Raw genomic sequence first — 16,594 nt, 5'->3', positions numbered from 1 at the left:
CCCAAAAATCAAAGCCATTTAGCTTGGCTAATATCCTTTTTTTGAATAAAGCAGATTACATTATTCCCACCCCTGCCCAAAATACTTCTATCATTGGTTTTGGTTGCTGAGGTCACATGTCCTCATCAGACCACTCACTGATTGGTGTGTTTGTGTATCAGCGGCTCACCAGGTGATTGATTCATCTATATAATTACTCTCCTTGTGAAGTCCATCGCTTGGATGTCCTTTGGTATGGGCATCCCAGGAAAGGGGTCTCATCTGATGCAGCTCACCTGTTGGTAGCTGGAGGGGCCTACTCCTGACCTGCTGCTTCTACAAATAAGCTGCAAATCTTTCCAGCCAGAAGCCCTGAAGAACCTCTACTGCTAAATCTGCATAAGAGCAGTTTTTCTCTGCCTGCTTCTCATGCTTGACACTGTGCTATAACCATTGCACTACAAAGAATACAACCTTAAATCGGTAACTATTGGTACCTTCAGCTCTCACCTCTCGTACCAGGTGGGATGGGAAAGAGGTAGCTACATTTATCCTTTTTCACAAACACCTTCACGAGCAGGGAAGTAACTTTCGAAAACCCTTAATTCCTGTGAATGGCACCTTAGTACAGCCAAAATATTTTTTTTAGCAGCAGAGCAGCGTGTTATGTCATGCTTTAGGACATTTATTAGTACCTTCCATGGACTAAGTACCTTTACTTTTTCTTGGAAATTGAATGTGGTTATACCTTGTAAGTGCACATTTTTAGTCGCAAGGAACTGAGTAGCTTCACATATTGCTCATATTGAGACAAATGGACTACTCCACCCCACACAATCGGGGTTCCGCGCCCTCCACTCGACAGAGTCAGCACTTCTGGTATCAACTGAGATTTTAAGGAAATATGCTGACGAGGGTCAAACGGCAGCACTGATCTTGCTAGATCTCAGTGCCGCCTTCGACACTGTAGCCCATCACACTTTGCTACAGTGTCTGAAGACTGGAGGAGTGGTAGGTAAGGCATGGGATTGGATGAAATCCTTCCTGTCTGATCGAAGCTTTCAAGTAGCACAGGGGTAATTTCGCTCTAAAAGCATTAGTTTAAAACCGGGAGTGCCGCAAGGGTCTAGCTTGAGCCCGACGCTTTTTAATCTGTATGTGGCCCCTGTGGCAAAAATAACGGACTCTTTTGGAGTAAGGGCCGTGACCTATGCAGACGACACCCAACTGGTCGTAACCTTAACACAATCAAAGGAGCTGGCTGCCACAAATTTCACCCTGTGTATGCAGCAGCTTGCTGCATGGATGGCAAGTAATTGCCTCAAGCTCAACGGCAATAAGACGGAGGTTCTGATTGTGGGAAAGACGCCATCAGTATGGACCTCGGCATGGTGGCCCTCTGAGCTGGGTCCCCTACCTTCCCCCAGTAACCCAGTGAGAAATTTAGGGGTTTGGTTCGACAATAAAATATCCTTCGAGCAACAGACGAAACAATTGGCAGGGACTTGCTTTGGCATCCTGAGAGTTTTGAGGAAAACGTTGGATATACTCCCACTTCCTGCCAGAAAAACCATGGTGCACGCCCTTATTTCATCCAGATTGGACTATGGAAACGTCCTGTATTTGGGGGCCAGTGCAAAATGCATTCTTAGGCTACAACGGGTACAGAATGCGGCGGCCCGGCTGGTTCTCCTGCTGCCTAGGAGGGCCTCTTCTAAGAGAGCACTCCAATCCCTGCACTGGTTACCTATTGGGGAACGAGTGAAACTCAAAGCCCTGTGTGTAGGACATCGCATCAGGGGAAAGGACCCACCTATCTCCGTAATCTGTTAGTCCCTATCACCCTACCCGTCCGTTAAGATCGTGCGGAACTGGACGTGTAGCTGTTCCTAAGTTTAGCAGAGTAAGAATGGGTGGACACTCCTTCAGAGTCCTCGCTGCGCAGCAATGGAATCAACTACCACAGAAACTACGCCTTGAAACATCAGAGCAGGCCTTCCGTAAAGAGTTAAAAACCTTTCTGTTCTCAAAGGACATTTGACATGTCGTTAAAGATCTTGGCGGAACAAGTTAATAGGGGTCAGACCTAGCGCGGGGACACACTAGTTAGTGTAACCAGGCGCTTTATAAATGTATTAATAATAATTCACATACCAGGAATTTTTTTTATTTTAATTTTTTATTTTAATGCAATTTTATATAGCGCGGACATTACCCGAAGGTGTCGGAGCGCTTTACATAAGAACCAGTTGCGATACATAAGGACTCAGGATTACGTGCATTGCATAAAAGATACAAACAGAACATACATTGTTGTACAATCATTACAAAGCCTTCACCGGGTACACAATATTCCTCCTTATTCTCTCACACATCTCCTCTTTACGAACCTTGCACTTACTCTATGCCAGGCATAGCGAAATTCTGTGAAAAGTGCACCTGAATGAAACCTTCAAATACCTATTGGGGAAAATGATCAGCTCCACTCCTCTTCACAAATCAGAGTTCTATACACGGATATTCCTCACAGTGCAAACCTGTTTGCTACAAATATAGTGAACACCTAAGTTTCTTCCGGATCCCATCTGGGAGCTCTCAAATATCTTTCCCAGTGATGGTGAGTTCATTAATTTTCATTGTCCGTGTATATTTTGTAATTTTGAAGTGGGTGGGATCTTCATGTATTTTGTTTGTCCCGTCTTGAGAATTGAATAAATCTCTGTTCTGTGTAGGTTGCAGTTCTGTGGAGTACGCTTGAGATTACTATCCCTAGAAACTAAGTAACACTTTAGGCCTCTCTGTAAGTCACATTTAGTAGGACCCCACCAACGCTTTCCAAGCAACTGCGTACATGCTTTACAGTGACGTTGGGTGGAACCTCTTTCGCTTTGCGAACTATTGCATCGCTCTATAACGCTAAAAAAACACATCCGGGTGGACCACTCGAACTATCTTAGAAACTGGCTAATACTCTTCACCTCACACTGGCCATGGATTCTATAAATAGCGGGCAGGCCTCTTAAATACAAATATCCCCCAGAGAAGAGAGTTTCCCCTCTATATTTATGGTTCATCACTTGATTAAAACTCAATAACGGTTCTTAGTTACGAAATCATGTTCTACCTATATATAAATCCTTTTGAACGATACAGAGCCTCTTTCGTGAAATTGATAAATTTTTCCCACCTTGTCGTACAACCTGTTGCTACTTCAGACCAGTGTAGATCTGATCTGTGATTGCTGTCCCTTAAAATCTGTAAGGCCTGTTTATAAAGCATTTCTTAATAGCGTCTTAAAGCTCATCTGGGTGGCTTCTGATCACCAGGCAGGGAATATTTCTTGGAATATTCTCTGCAGGACTTTTGGAATACGGTACCATGCTGGACAACATGAAGACCAGGGAACCTTGATGGATCCGTCTGTAATCGATGAAGACAACCAGCCCAAGGTTGAACTTTTAGTAGTTACTAGGTAGAGATGTGCTTGAGTGCTCCCTCTGCAGGTGATATTGTATAACCTGCAGATGGAAAAATGGAAAAGCTGTGATCCTGCATATATACATGATACAAGATGTCAGGAACTTCTTAGTCTGCTGTCACATTGGATGTATACCTCTAAGAGTTTACTTGATGCGGCAGAAGAAGCTCTGCCAAGTCGCATACATAGATGATGAAGAAGAAGTTAGAAATTGAGTGCCTGATTTCAATTTTGCTTTAGTTCATTTTCTACTGCAAGGATATGACGGTGTCCTTATCCTTAGCCTTTTTTCTAGCCTGTCCCACACAATTTTGTGGTCAGCAGTGTTTCACAGATTCATGAGTATGAGGAACATGTTTCATACCATTTTTGATATGAGAAATTCCTCTCGGTCAGCTGTTGTATGTTTTAGCTCCCCTTGTGGGTCTTACGTCAGACTTTGGGTCATGGTAGAGATACTCCCCTTCTCTGATCCTCAAATCAACTATGTGGACAGCAATCAATTTCTTATCAAAGTGTTGAAACTCCTATGTTCACAGTCCGCATCCCTCCCTTCTCCTACAAAACCTCACTTTGATTGACTGAGAGGGTATGTTCAGGTTGAAGAAAGTATATGGAAAACATACTCTTGTGCACTTTAAGGAAGTTAAAAACCTTTCCAACAAACTGAGAAACTGTGAGATGTATAGTTTAATTAGGAAAGCTTACCTTAGTATAAAACTGCAAGAAACAATATGATTACTTAATATCTATAACTCTGTATACTGTTATGAGTCTGTCATTAGGAGGGATTTTGTGAGGAAATAAGGTGTATTATATGGTGTGGTTGTGCTGCCTCACCATTTAATACTTACCAACCTGTTTCATTTGTTAAACCTTCTAGTTCAACCTTGGGCAGCCCCGGCTGGGAGCTGCAAGGCTTACACAATGGAACAAGTGTAAAGCATTTATACAGCACCAAAACAACTCAATAAGAATTACACTAGACACTCCATAAAGCAGACATCAATTAAAAAATAGACTATTTTTAGACACCACAACCAATACAATTCACCAGAGGGTTCCAGAGATATAGATGTACGGTACAGTAAATATGCACTTTTTACTCAACCATGAACAAGCATTAGCAAATTTAACAGATTTGAAACGTAGAAACTTTTTTTGAGGAAATACTTTTAGCTAGTTGTATTGCGTCAGTAAAAGTTACTTTGGGTGTCCATCTCTGACAAGTAACCAGTTAGGGGGACCAGTTAGCCACTCAAAAAGAGCTACCTCAGTAGGTGAAGCATTCTTCAGGCGGTTCCAGCAACTTTTATCCTTTTGCTATAGGTTCCTGTGGAAGTGGTCCTGATATAAGGGACACAGAATACTGAAGACGCTTATGCAGTGCAGTTGATGAGGGTTTCCTACAGTTACTCCTCATCTGCGCAGGGGCTGATGCTTTTCCTGGCCACAGGTCGTCATCCCTCAAAGTTCTCTCAGGCCTGGCAAAAGTCCAGTCACCACTGCACTACTCCTCGCCCGGTATCGCGTACACAGCTAAATCCTTCTGTGGGGGATCACTTGTCTTCTGGGTGACCAAGCAGCACTCGGACTCTCCGGGATCCAATGGCCTCCGGTGCAACTTTGAGTGTCTATCCTGATCTCTGGTGCTGCACTTTAGCAGTTGGCAACTATCTGCACTTTAGCAGTTGGCAACTATCTGAGGATTCTGGGCTACCAACTTGCCCAAGCAGGCTTTTTCAGTCCTTTGCTGCAAACAAGAGATGAGCCAACTGACCCTTGGATTCTCTTGCTTCGGCTGGACACAAGAGATTACTCCTCCAGGAGCAGGACACAGCAGGCAAATTCCCTTCTCCTTGCTAGCCACCAAGTTTAACAGGTGCAGTCCACCCCAGTGAAGCTTCTCCTGGCTGGTTCAATGGTGCAGCAAGGCAGTCTTTCTTCGGTCCCTCTTCCAGTCCTGTTGAGATCTAAGTTCTGGGTGCCCCTTTTATGCTCAGAAAATGCTCTTGGGGTAGAATGTGGTAGATACCCAATGGGATACCAGGCTCTCCCTCTCCTGATGACCACTTCCTGTGAAGCGTGGCATTTGGCTATCGTAAGATCACAATTCTGCCCACTTATAACATGGCAGAACCCCTTTCTTGGTGTTCAGAGCCCTCTAGCCCAACCCAGAAGAGTGGCTGCATAAACTGTTTGACAGCAGGTTTCCTCTCTCCTGTACCTAGTGTCATCCTTTCTATCTTAATAATAAAACAGACCCTCTACCAAGTGTTACACATTTGCCTTTCAAAGTGGCTTCTCCTTTTTGAAGCTCGTCCTTTGGACTAACACCCTTGTGGCTTCCCGAATGAGGTAGGTAATACATTTCTCCAGTGCAGGCTTCGGTTGTCTTCTTCCCAGAGAGTTGTTACCATGTCTCCCCAGGAGAGCAGAAAGTTCTCTCAATGACAGACCCCATGTACAACAGTAAACACGCACTGGAAATCTTGGGCAACTAAAGTGGCAACTTTTAAAGTTGCACTTTGACCCCCAATGACATTTAAATTTGATTTAACCATAAAATCGGATTTTATGCACTGACTCTTCTGACACCTTACAGTACTCACTTTAGTAGTCCAATTCAAAAGTTAGAAGGCCGAGATGTGAATGTGGCAACTAGCCTTTCCTCAGTAAAACGACAATATAGGACTTTTACTGCTGGAACATGTAAAAGTACATGTTCCACTTTTAACATTCAACAACCTGCCTTAATTCTCATTATGCCTCCAAGGGGTGACCTACATACATTAACAAGCAATTACAAGGCAACGGTCTCGGCATTGCAAAAGTTAGAGCTATTAGCATTGTAAATGAACGCGAGTTTAAGGTCTTGACATTGTAAATGACAAGGTCTTTTATTTATGTTTTAAAAACCAAAACATAAATAAAAGTCATTGTCATTTACAATGCCATTAGCTCAAAGTCGCGTAATGTGTATGGCAAACTACAGTAGCCTCCTGACGAGTGTCCTTTCACTTAATTTTTTACAACTGAAAGCCCTGGCATTTTTTTTTTTTTTTACAAATTAAGCACGGGTGGTGTCCGTGTCTGCATGGCAGTGGTGGTGTCCGTGTCTGCATGGCAGTGGTGGTGTCCGTGTGTGCATGGCAGTGGTGGTGTCCGTGTGTGCATGGGAGTGGTGGTGTCCGTGTGTGCATGGGAGTGGTGGTGTCCGTGTGTGCACGGCAGTGGTGGTGTCCGTGTGTGCACGGCAGTGGTGGTGTCCGTGTGTGCACGGCAGTGGTGGTGTCCGTGTGTGCACGGCAGTGGTGGTGTCCGTGTGTGCATGCCAATGGTGGTGTCCGTGTGTGCATGCCAGTGGTGGTGTCAGTGTGTGCATGGCAGTGGTGGTGTCCGTGTGTGCATGGCAGTGGTGGTGTCCGTGTGTGCATGGCAGTGGTGGTGTCCGTGTGTGCATGGCAGTGGTGGTGTCCGTGTGTGCATGGCAGTGGTGGTGTCCGTGTGTGTACGGCAGTGGTGGTGTCCGTGTGTGCACGGCAGTGGTGGTGTCCGTGTGTGCATGGCAGTGGTGGTGTCTGTGTGTGCATGGCAGTGGTGGTGTCTGTGTGTGCATGGCAGTGGTGGTGTCCGTGTGTGCACGGCAGTGGTGGTGTCCGTGTGTGCATGGCAGTGGTGGTGTCTGTGTGTGCATGGCAGTGGTGGTGTCTGTGTGTGCATGACAGTGGTGGTGTCTGTGTGTGCATGGCAGTGGTTTGACCGTCGTGTCTTCGTTGCGCAGCTGTTTGTTATTGTGCCACTGCTAAATCCGACGGTTTCCGAGGCCTGTGATTAGTAATGGCAGATCCTGCCAGCACAGGGGGCCCCGGTGGGATTCCACGGGGTCTGTGCATTAAGTATATTTAACTTTGTGGTGTGCTGAAAGGCAGCGCGCTGTAGACAGAGGGCTGCAGCTCTGTGAAGAATGTGGTGTACTGAACATGCCTCGTGCCCTTCTGTGGTTCACAAGAAGCTGCTGTTCTCTGTCAGTTTTCACATCATTAAAAGTACTGCTCTTTCCATAACGTTGTGTTACTTCAGACAACAATAGCGTGCGTCTATGGGTTGCACAATTCACCGTGTGTCTAGTGCCGACATTACTAACATGCAGACAGAAGACCTAAAAAAAAAAACTAGTGCGCAAAGATGAAGTAACCTATCCATGCTGCAAGGTGCTGCCCTTCTAGACATAAAAATGTCTGGGAAAATAGAGGGTCCACATCGGGCTACAAACCTTGCTCTGCTGACTATAGCTATGTATATGTTTGTTAACTCACAACTGACACGATTCTATTGTATTACTTGACTCAGAGTCCTCTTTGTGATAAAAATCAATAAAAATCAGTTTATCATAAAGTAAGGCAAGGGCCTTCACGATACAGTGGAATTGGCAATAGGAATAAAGAAATCGTTTTACGATATGCTACCGCTTTCAGGGTGTGAAATCTGCAGCCATCAAATACTGTTGCAACAAGGAGGAGTTAACAGCTGAAGAGGGAGAGGCTGAAGGTGGGAGGGCGGGTGAGAGAAGAGGCAGCTAGCTTGTTCGTGAACAGCGCCGTGTGCCCCTCTGCAGACTCCCCCTGCATTCCAGAGAGGCGCGCGACGCGATCCTGTCTGCCCAGCGATGCTGTGGATACAAGACCTGGCCGCGCGCACAACGTTATCCTATGGGGAAACGCTGCGCGCGGCCAGGTCTTGTCTCACTTCGGCGTCTCAGACTGCTGAGACGCCGACAATAGTTCTCGGCGAGAACGCGCTTTCAGCGCGTTACTAGCCGAGCCCTAAAAAGGGAGGTTTTGGGATTTGCCATTACTTTAAATGGCAAAGTCGAGGTAGCAGTTTTAATCTCCCTTTGCAGTCTGCTTTGGAAGACTGGAAGCCGTGCTTAACCTTGTTGTGTTGGCACAACTAGTGCTGCAGTCCACGAGATACACTTCAACTTACAGGCCTAAGGTGCCCTTGGTACCATATACTATGGACTTACAAATAAGTTGAGCTATGCCAGTTGGAGACAGGACAATATACATACATGTGATTTTAAACATGTACGATTTTAAGGGTCAGAGCACCTTCACTGAGCCCGGTTTAGCAGGGCTCCAGGCAGTTCAGAGCCATTACACCGGTACCTAGTAGTCCACCTGGGAGCAAAAGGTGGGGGTGAACCTGCAAAAAGCCTGTTGCTTTACAGATCTTTACCTTCAGTACTATAGGACCCACAGGTTAGATGTTCACCATAGATTTCTTCTGTACCAAGAAACCTTGCAGAGGCCAGCAACCCTAGACCATGTGATCCTAGTACCTCAAATAGGGATACCCAAGTCGTTTTGGAGTAGCTCAAGTCCAACTTTCCTGTTTCGAAAGGTAGGAACACGCTGGGGACTCCATCCTGTGTAAGGTTGTCCTCAAAGAAGAAGTGCACATTATGGGGCACGTTCACATACTAATGTCCTGAAAAGAAGCACTTATATTAATTTTCCTTCTTTCGGTTTGCGGTAGGTGATTTTGCATTCATATTATATAAAGACAGTAAGATATGCGATGACATAAACTACGTTGTCAGGGTCTTCATCAGGAGTTGCTGGAGAAGATGGTAGGAGGCTCCAAGTAATTTGGAAGCCAGAGTCCAGCACAGCTCTGTGTGATCCAAGCTAGGAAGTCAGTCCATATAAAAAGCAGAACGATTTCTTTATAAATAAATGTAAATGTCCAGTTTAATCAAATTTTTTTAAATTCAGCAGTGAGAAATTCTATTGACTAAACCCTTGCAAGAGCTATCTGTTGGGCATGCAGATATTGAAGGGTCGTTTCTCTCCCGCCCTGTTCAAAACCTATATAATGTGATTTGCCTGTGTGCGTAAATCAGTAAGTATAGTGTTAAAATTCTGCTGCAGTGTGTCTAATGATCTGTTTCTTTGGCAGAGGAACAACGTTCATATCAACGATAACGTCCTTCACTCGGCATACGAGCTCAAAGTTCAGAAGGTGGTCTCCTGCCTGTCCACCTGCATCTTCCCAGATAAAACCAGCTACCCTATTGATGAGACCATGGTGAGTGGGTTTTTTCTCTTTGGCTTTTACACTTTTCTCATAATAGTTACCTGCCCCCTCACCCTAGTGAATGATGTCTGCTACCCCCACGCTATTCTGGTTATAGAATTCCCCCATACTCTCTTCTCCCCTGATATGACTCCACTTACTGTATCTCATTTGCAATGTACAACTTTTCCATCCTCTCGAGCGGCTGCCTTTTTAAGGAGGACTCTTGTATTTTTCCCTGCCTTTCTGTAGATTATCATTGTTCCCACTGCATCTCCTCTCACTTCACCTCCACTGCTGTTTCTCCTTCCATGGAAGGCTAAGTGATAGCAGCATCTGCACTTTGTGTACCATTGTGATCTCTGCTCCTGCACTACGTCCGCCAGCAGAGCATTGTAATCTGTCCTGATGCTACCTATGCCACCAGATCATTGTAATCGCTGTCCCAGCACTGCCTACACCATCAGATCACTAATGTCTTGTTGAGTTGCCTCTGCCGATTGATCCTTTGAATCTCTGTGCTGGCACTGCCTTATCCTGTATAAGGCCACGGCGTAGTCCCCTTGTCCTTCTTCTTAACAGGAAGACACTGACAATTTCAGTCTGTCTAAAAGGAGGACTTAGCAAACACAAAGAGATGATGGACGGAGCGCTGAAACTTTTCAGACACTCACCCCTGTCAGCGCCTTGAGACCCTTCCGGGTGAGTAGTGCGCTATGCAAGTGTTATGATTGATTGATTGATTGATTGTCACAGATCTGGGTTGAATCCCTCCTCGTTCTTTAGCTCACTTTGCCACCCCAGTTCAGATCCAGCCACCCTGGATCCAAATTGGGGTGGCTAAGTCAGCCAGAAGAATGATGATGGATTCAACACAGATTTGTGACTGGGGGGGTGATTGTTTGAAAAGTTTCAGCGCTCCGTCCATCTTGTTTGCCCTAAATGGCCATGGTATGCCTGACGTGGGTCCCGTGCTCACTGTGCAGCTGGATTCAAGCAAGCCTGGCTGATGATGGATGAAACCCAAAAACTGGTCCCAGGATGCTCATTTCCAGTCCAGGGAGGGCCTGGCAGTTCTGGCTGGACTGTTCCCATTAGCTCAGGGTCAAGACTGATTTGCATATGGCTGGGTCCAAACTGGGTTGGCTTAGTAAGCAGAAGAACGATGATGGATTGAACCCAGATCTGTGACTGGGGATGAGTGTTTGAAACGTTTCAGCACTTGGTCCATCTTAATGTGTTTGCTAAAAGTAGGACTTGCCTATTGCACCTGTAATGCCTCCCACACAAGCGAGACATCTGTAGCCCCAATAAACTACTCTTCTTCCTTTGTAGACACTCTTGATTCTTTGACTTTCCAAAGACCCTATGGAAGCGAAGGCGGCAAAAAAAATTGCTCAATGCTTCCCTTGCGCTGAAAGGATATCAACATGAGCAGGCCACTTCTGTGCCATTTTTGTGTAAATGGGAGTAACATTTTACTGGAGAAAGGAACAGTGCCATTTGTTGGGGAAACTGAAAGGGTATTGAAAGCAAATGTGGAAATGTACATCAGTGATTTTCACTGACGCGGTCATCTTGGGTTTCCACATTGTTGAATGTGTAGAAAATTAGACTAAAATATTTGGGGTCCAAGTGTGTGTCGCAAACCTCTGCTTCCTTGTGTCTTCTTATTCCAAGATCTCAACCCACTTTGCACCCCTTCATTTCCCTATGTGTTTCCAGATGCCATTTTGTCACTCGTTCACACCCAACCTCAATAATGTCATGAAATCCTTTCCCTATGTATGTTTGTGTCTCTTCAGAGCACACATCCGCCTTCTTTATTATGTGAAGGAATTAGTGAGGCTTCACTGCACAGCCTCACCATGTAGGTGCCCTCTTCATCATCCGTTACAACTCTGCCGAGCTGGCATCCTAGGGAAATGGCCACTCAGTCAGGGACCAATGGTGCAGGCAGAAGGAGACAATCTGCAATCAGTTATGACTGTCTACGCCGTGCTCTAAATCAAGAATCCTGGGTAGTTGTTCTTGAAGGTTGGTGCTGCTCTGACTCAGAATTTTTGCTGTCTGCCTTTTGTGCCTTAGAATACCCTTACCAGCCAATATTGCTGCCTCTTCTTCTGTGGAAGACCCTTGTAATATCATATTGCCGTCTCTTCTCCCATCGATTTCATAATCAAATCTTGCTGCATCTTCTAACGTAGAAGATCCTTGTAATCCATTGTCACTTTCTTTTCTCCCATACCAGATCCTTGTAATTCAAGTTGCTGCTGCTTCTCCCATAGAATACCTGTGCAAACCAGTGCTGCAGCTTCTCTTACATTGGAGGGTCTTCCTAGGCTCTACCTCCTGTTTTTAATTTATTCACCTGATTATCTGCTCTTGCAACACTTAAAGTCCATGTAGAAATGTGCTTGACATGTGGCTTCTAAAATGAATGAACCTACTAATGCTTTTCCTTTTTTTACAGATTCACAATGGCCCTCCACATGAGTCTAACTTCGGATATTCTTACGCCAAGAGAATGATAGATGTGCAGAACAGGTACAGTCCCAACATGCGGACACTGACTGGGTGCTATGGGAGACTCAAAATAAATGCAAGTGGAGATGTGCGGTTGTTATTGGCTTGTTGAAAGTGTAGGGTTTCTACTCTAACTTATTTAATAGTAATGAGATGCTAACTTACTGTTAGGAAACAAGGAGAGCCAAAGCCCTTTACTACTTACTCACAGGCTACTCAAATGGCCCACATCACACTTACTAAGCTGGTTGACCTTCAAAATGTGTAGTATCCGGTCTTCTTGCCTAGCCTTGGTGTGGAGTGTGCAATTGAATGCGCGTGAGTGTTGCATCCCTGTCACTTTCAATCTACTGCTTGTGGCTGAGCTGGTGACTCCTTAACTCTTGATGGTGTGCCTGAGTTAAGTACATGTTCCTGCCTGCTTCCTGGTTCTCCTTACTAGTGCACAACTTCTCAATGTAACAGGCTGAAAATCCAAACCGCAAATTATTTTTATTGGGCACCTACAGCTTCCACAGATTTATTCACTAGCATAGGACAAGTGGGGAAGAGGTTATCCCTCCCTCCTTTCAGATGTAGGCCTATTCATGTTCATTTGCCGTGTTCACTACCGTGTCACCAGTTTACAGTAGCAACATCTTGGAAGCTTCCCAAGCCCTGTGGTCATTCAATTTCCAGACTCTGCATCACTGCACAAAACATGTATCCCAGAGAAAGAGACTTCATTTGTTTGGCTTTGTAACAGATGAGTACTGAGCTCATAAACAATGTTAAATTCCTGCTATGTTTACTTACGCTGGAAAATGTTATTTGTACAGAAAATTACTGTGCAGCTGCTGAAGATATTGATGTAATTTCACATAAACATATTTTAGTCTGTTTAATTTGCTTCAGTTTGAGAAATGCCATAATCTCAACATATCCTGCATGTGGCAGGTAGAGATTCGTAGTACCTAGATACCCTACAGGGTGATAAGCCGTGCTTTACAAATCTAAATAACAAAATATGCCAGTTGTTTCAACCCAAATACCAATTGGCATATCACAAACAGGCATCTAATAACCTGCATTTTCGTACTTTCATTTTGATGTTGTATATGCAATTCACTTTTCCTCCAATTTCATGTCCTTTTTTTTTATGAAAGTCTTCTAATGTTCTCTTTTAGGTGTCTAGATCTCAGGAGTGGATTAGAATCCCATATTTGACACTAGGGACTGTGTATCTTGTGAAAAGCATGGGTTAAATAGCCCTTCTGTAGTGAATGAGATACATTACTATGTTGTCTGCGATGAATAATCATCCGGCCTCTCAATTTAATGTGCATGACTGTGTATCCGTTTTGAATCACAACCTCGGTGTCTCCCATTTTCGCTTCATTTTGCATAGATGAAATTGATTGTTGGGGGCAAAATGTCCAAAAATGCAGTTAGTGCCTTCTTCACACTCACACCCTCAGTTTTTGCTCTTTCTTTCCCTTCCTTCCTTTGGCTCAGTCTGTTCTCACCCCCTCCTTTGTATAATCTAGCTGACTTCCTCTTTCACATTTCTTGTTCCCCGCTCCCTGCCTCAGGGGGTACTTTCAACAGCATGGCTGCAAGTTCACCTCTGTGATTCCCACCAATGTCTTCGGGCCGCACGATAACTTCAACATCCAGGATGGACATGTCCTTCCAGGGCTCATCCACAAAGTCTACCAGGCAAAGAGTAAGTTTGAAGTTAATGGATGCATTGAGCAGGTGGTAAATGAGAGCAGGGGCTCTCTGCGGAAACGAGTTTGGGGATGGACAGGTAGAGAAGGGGAACAGTGTCCTGCCAGGGGTGGGTGAGCATTGCATTACCCACTTCCAGCAGAAAAAGGTTGGACTGGATCAAGGGCAGAGGCTGAGCTGCTGTTGCAGTCAAAACCTGATGACATTTTACTAGCTGGAAATCCAAGCCAGTAAAATTGCGTCCGGTGGTCCTGTCACAGGCAAACAACGGGCCAATCCTAATCGTGCCGAGTGAATTCCAAACCAATATCTGGCCTGAGTGATTCAATTTGTTTGGGAGAAATTGCCTTGGATGATGGTGTTTGTAGATGTTTGTCAATTTAAGCCTCTAGGAGACATGTATATAGCATTAGAAAGTTTACCAAGAGAATGCACAAATGGAAATAACACTTATCATTTTAAGATATTCTTAACAAGAGTTTTTTAGGTTAAACCATATACAGAAAACAGGATATAGATAACTAACCGATGTTGTTTTAAATGTCTGCAGAAAATGGCACAGCACTTTCCATTTGGGGTACAGGGAAACCCAGAAGACAGTTCATCTACTCCTTGGTAAGCAAGTTTCTGTGTTTGAGTAGCCGTCACTGTTTTATATTGTTGAAGCAGATCCTACATCTTCCATTGCACTTGCGACCTATTCCTTGAGCAGCAACTCTGCAGTCTCTTCTCAGTGATCCAGTCTATATGCGCTCTCCGCAACATATCAGAATGCGCAACCAACAGATCCGGCCCATGAAATAACAAAGGATGAAACCGCAGGCAAAGTCTTCTGTGATGTGAAGGACCCTTAGTGTAAAGTGTAAGAGCTGAACCGCGTCATTTGCTGGCTGCAGCTCTTGTTTCACTTTTCTTTTTACCACTCTTACTATGCTTGTACTAGAATCAAAAGCTTCTAGAGTGCTTCTGTCCAGGTCAATATAGATTCTGCTTCCATGCGTGGACATTTCAGGGCTGGAGAAAGCATCTATAAAGACCTGGAACTAGGTGGTCAGCCTAAATGTTTTGAACAATTGGTAGGCTGACTGCACAGGGTCATTTATAGCGTTCGCAGAGGTTCAACTGGTATCTTGTTAGATAAGGTGAGTTGGCAGGCACAGAGTACACCACAATGTCCACCTGTCCTGAAAGAAGTCATTGTGCTTTCTATTTAACAATAGGCAATGATATATAAGAATGCAACATGGCTACAAGGCAGTCAGATATCACTATTGAAAATTCAAACATTGGGGTTATAGCGAATTAAGTATGCCTTTGTGAAGAAGTTCAAAATGGGAGGGGGGGAGGCGAATTAGCACCCCTCATGCCTTTGGACACAAATGTAATTTCTTCTTTTTTCCTATATTTTCCTTCTCCAGCTTAGTCTCTGGATGTAGCCCGCCTGATGCTAGCTTTTGGTTGCCTCATGATGTCGCATTTGAGGGAAGCCAGACATACATATAACAGTATTCTCTTGCAGCACATTAAATCCGCCTGGCATGGACGCTGGCCTCAATAGACAGGAAACCAGGCACAACACCATTGTACTAAGTCCGACTGTTGCATCCCTCCAAGTTACTTTTATACTGAAATGGCCAATCGTTCATGGGTGTGTGTGGCTCTTAATCCGCAAACACTGCTATTCTCATCTGAACCAACTCCTGTTACTGCTTCAAGCATATCGATGCAGAATATTGTTGGGGTGCTTAAAGTCCTCGAGGAAAGCCACCTTTGTGCAGCAGGACTACAATCAGATATGTAGCAGCAGAAAAACAGTACACATTGCATTCATGCAACAGGATGGATGTTGCACTGCTCCAGCAGCTCCAAGCAATTTGTATACTAATAGGACCATTTAGGGCTCGGGATGGGGTACTGCTTCTGCAGATTCTGCTACTTGGGGCTGAACCGGCCCAGGTGCTGCCTTGGGGATAACACACCATCCACAGTGATTATGTCAAATGTGATGTGATTAAGTGTCTCTTTGAGAGTTTGAATGGACATATTCTAGCAGATCCCATTTTGTGAAACGCCTTATTTCGTAATGGATTTGAAGTGTTCTTGAGAAATTTTTTTACTAGACTTGGAAGAGGTGGGGTGAGATAAGTGTAGCTTCTCTGATTTTAAAATGGGTGTGGTTCCACTTTTTTATGAAGGTCAGATGGTTGATAGAGCTGCAGAAGAGCTGTGAAGACAAACCCATAACCGACTCCAGCTGCTTAAAGTGTCTGGTCTTGTATTTTGTTTTAGGGTTGAGAACAGGTTGAATTTGTTACACCACACCCAGACCTCTCCATTGTATCTGTTGACTTTGTTTCTTACTTTTGCTGGTGTTGGTCTGCCAGGCATTTCAATGTGAGTAAGTGTATTATGAAGGTGGTTTATCTTTCATTGATGCCAAATAGTTCTAGAGTGCTAGACAATGTTACAACCCGAAAATGAGGTGAAATGCAACATTGTCGCCACTTCTCAGTTCTTCACCGTTCAAAGTCTTTCAAGCAGGCCATCTTTTTTCTCAGTCCAAAGCAACAGCAGTATAGTTAAATCAGTTGTTATAATATTAATCTAAATGTGGTTGTGAATAAAGTTTGAATTTCTGCACATTCCCCTCATAGCTCTGTCAATCAGCTTCCTGGTCAGTTCCTGTCGTGCTTGGGCACCTTATAGAACAAGCATTTGCAATGCAATAGGTCTCGCATTTACACGAGTTTAAGCTATTGGCATTGTAAATGGCAATGCCTTTTATTTATGTTTTAAAAACGAAAACAGAAATAAAAGGCA

At 44.4% G+C, this 16,594-nt stretch overlaps 1 protein-coding gene across 1 annotated transcript in view; it reads left to right on the top strand.

Annotated features, from left to right (window-relative positions):
- GFUS (GDP-L-fucose synthase) overlaps positions 1-16,594 on the top strand; it is a 120,963-nt gene that overhangs the window by 88,278 nt on the left and 16,091 nt on the right. Inside the window, exons 4-7 of the mRNA XM_078686618.1 lie at positions 9,422-9,550; positions 12,012-12,085; positions 13,636-13,769; positions 14,325-14,389. Of these exons, the coding sequence (XP_078542744.1) occupies positions 9,422-9,550; positions 12,012-12,085; positions 13,636-13,769; positions 14,325-14,389 (402 nt within the window). The remainder of the gene's footprint in view (positions 1-9,421; positions 9,551-12,011; positions 12,086-13,635; positions 13,770-14,324; positions 14,390-16,594) is intronic.

Source organism: Lissotriton helveticus, chromosome 4_1 (assembly GCF_964261635.1).
Source record: "Lissotriton helveticus chromosome 4_1, aLisHel1.1, whole genome shotgun sequence".
NCBI classification, from domain to species: Eukaryota; Metazoa; Chordata; class Amphibia; order Caudata; family Salamandridae; genus Lissotriton; species Lissotriton helveticus.
This window is presented reverse-complemented; position numbering and strand designations above follow the sequence as displayed.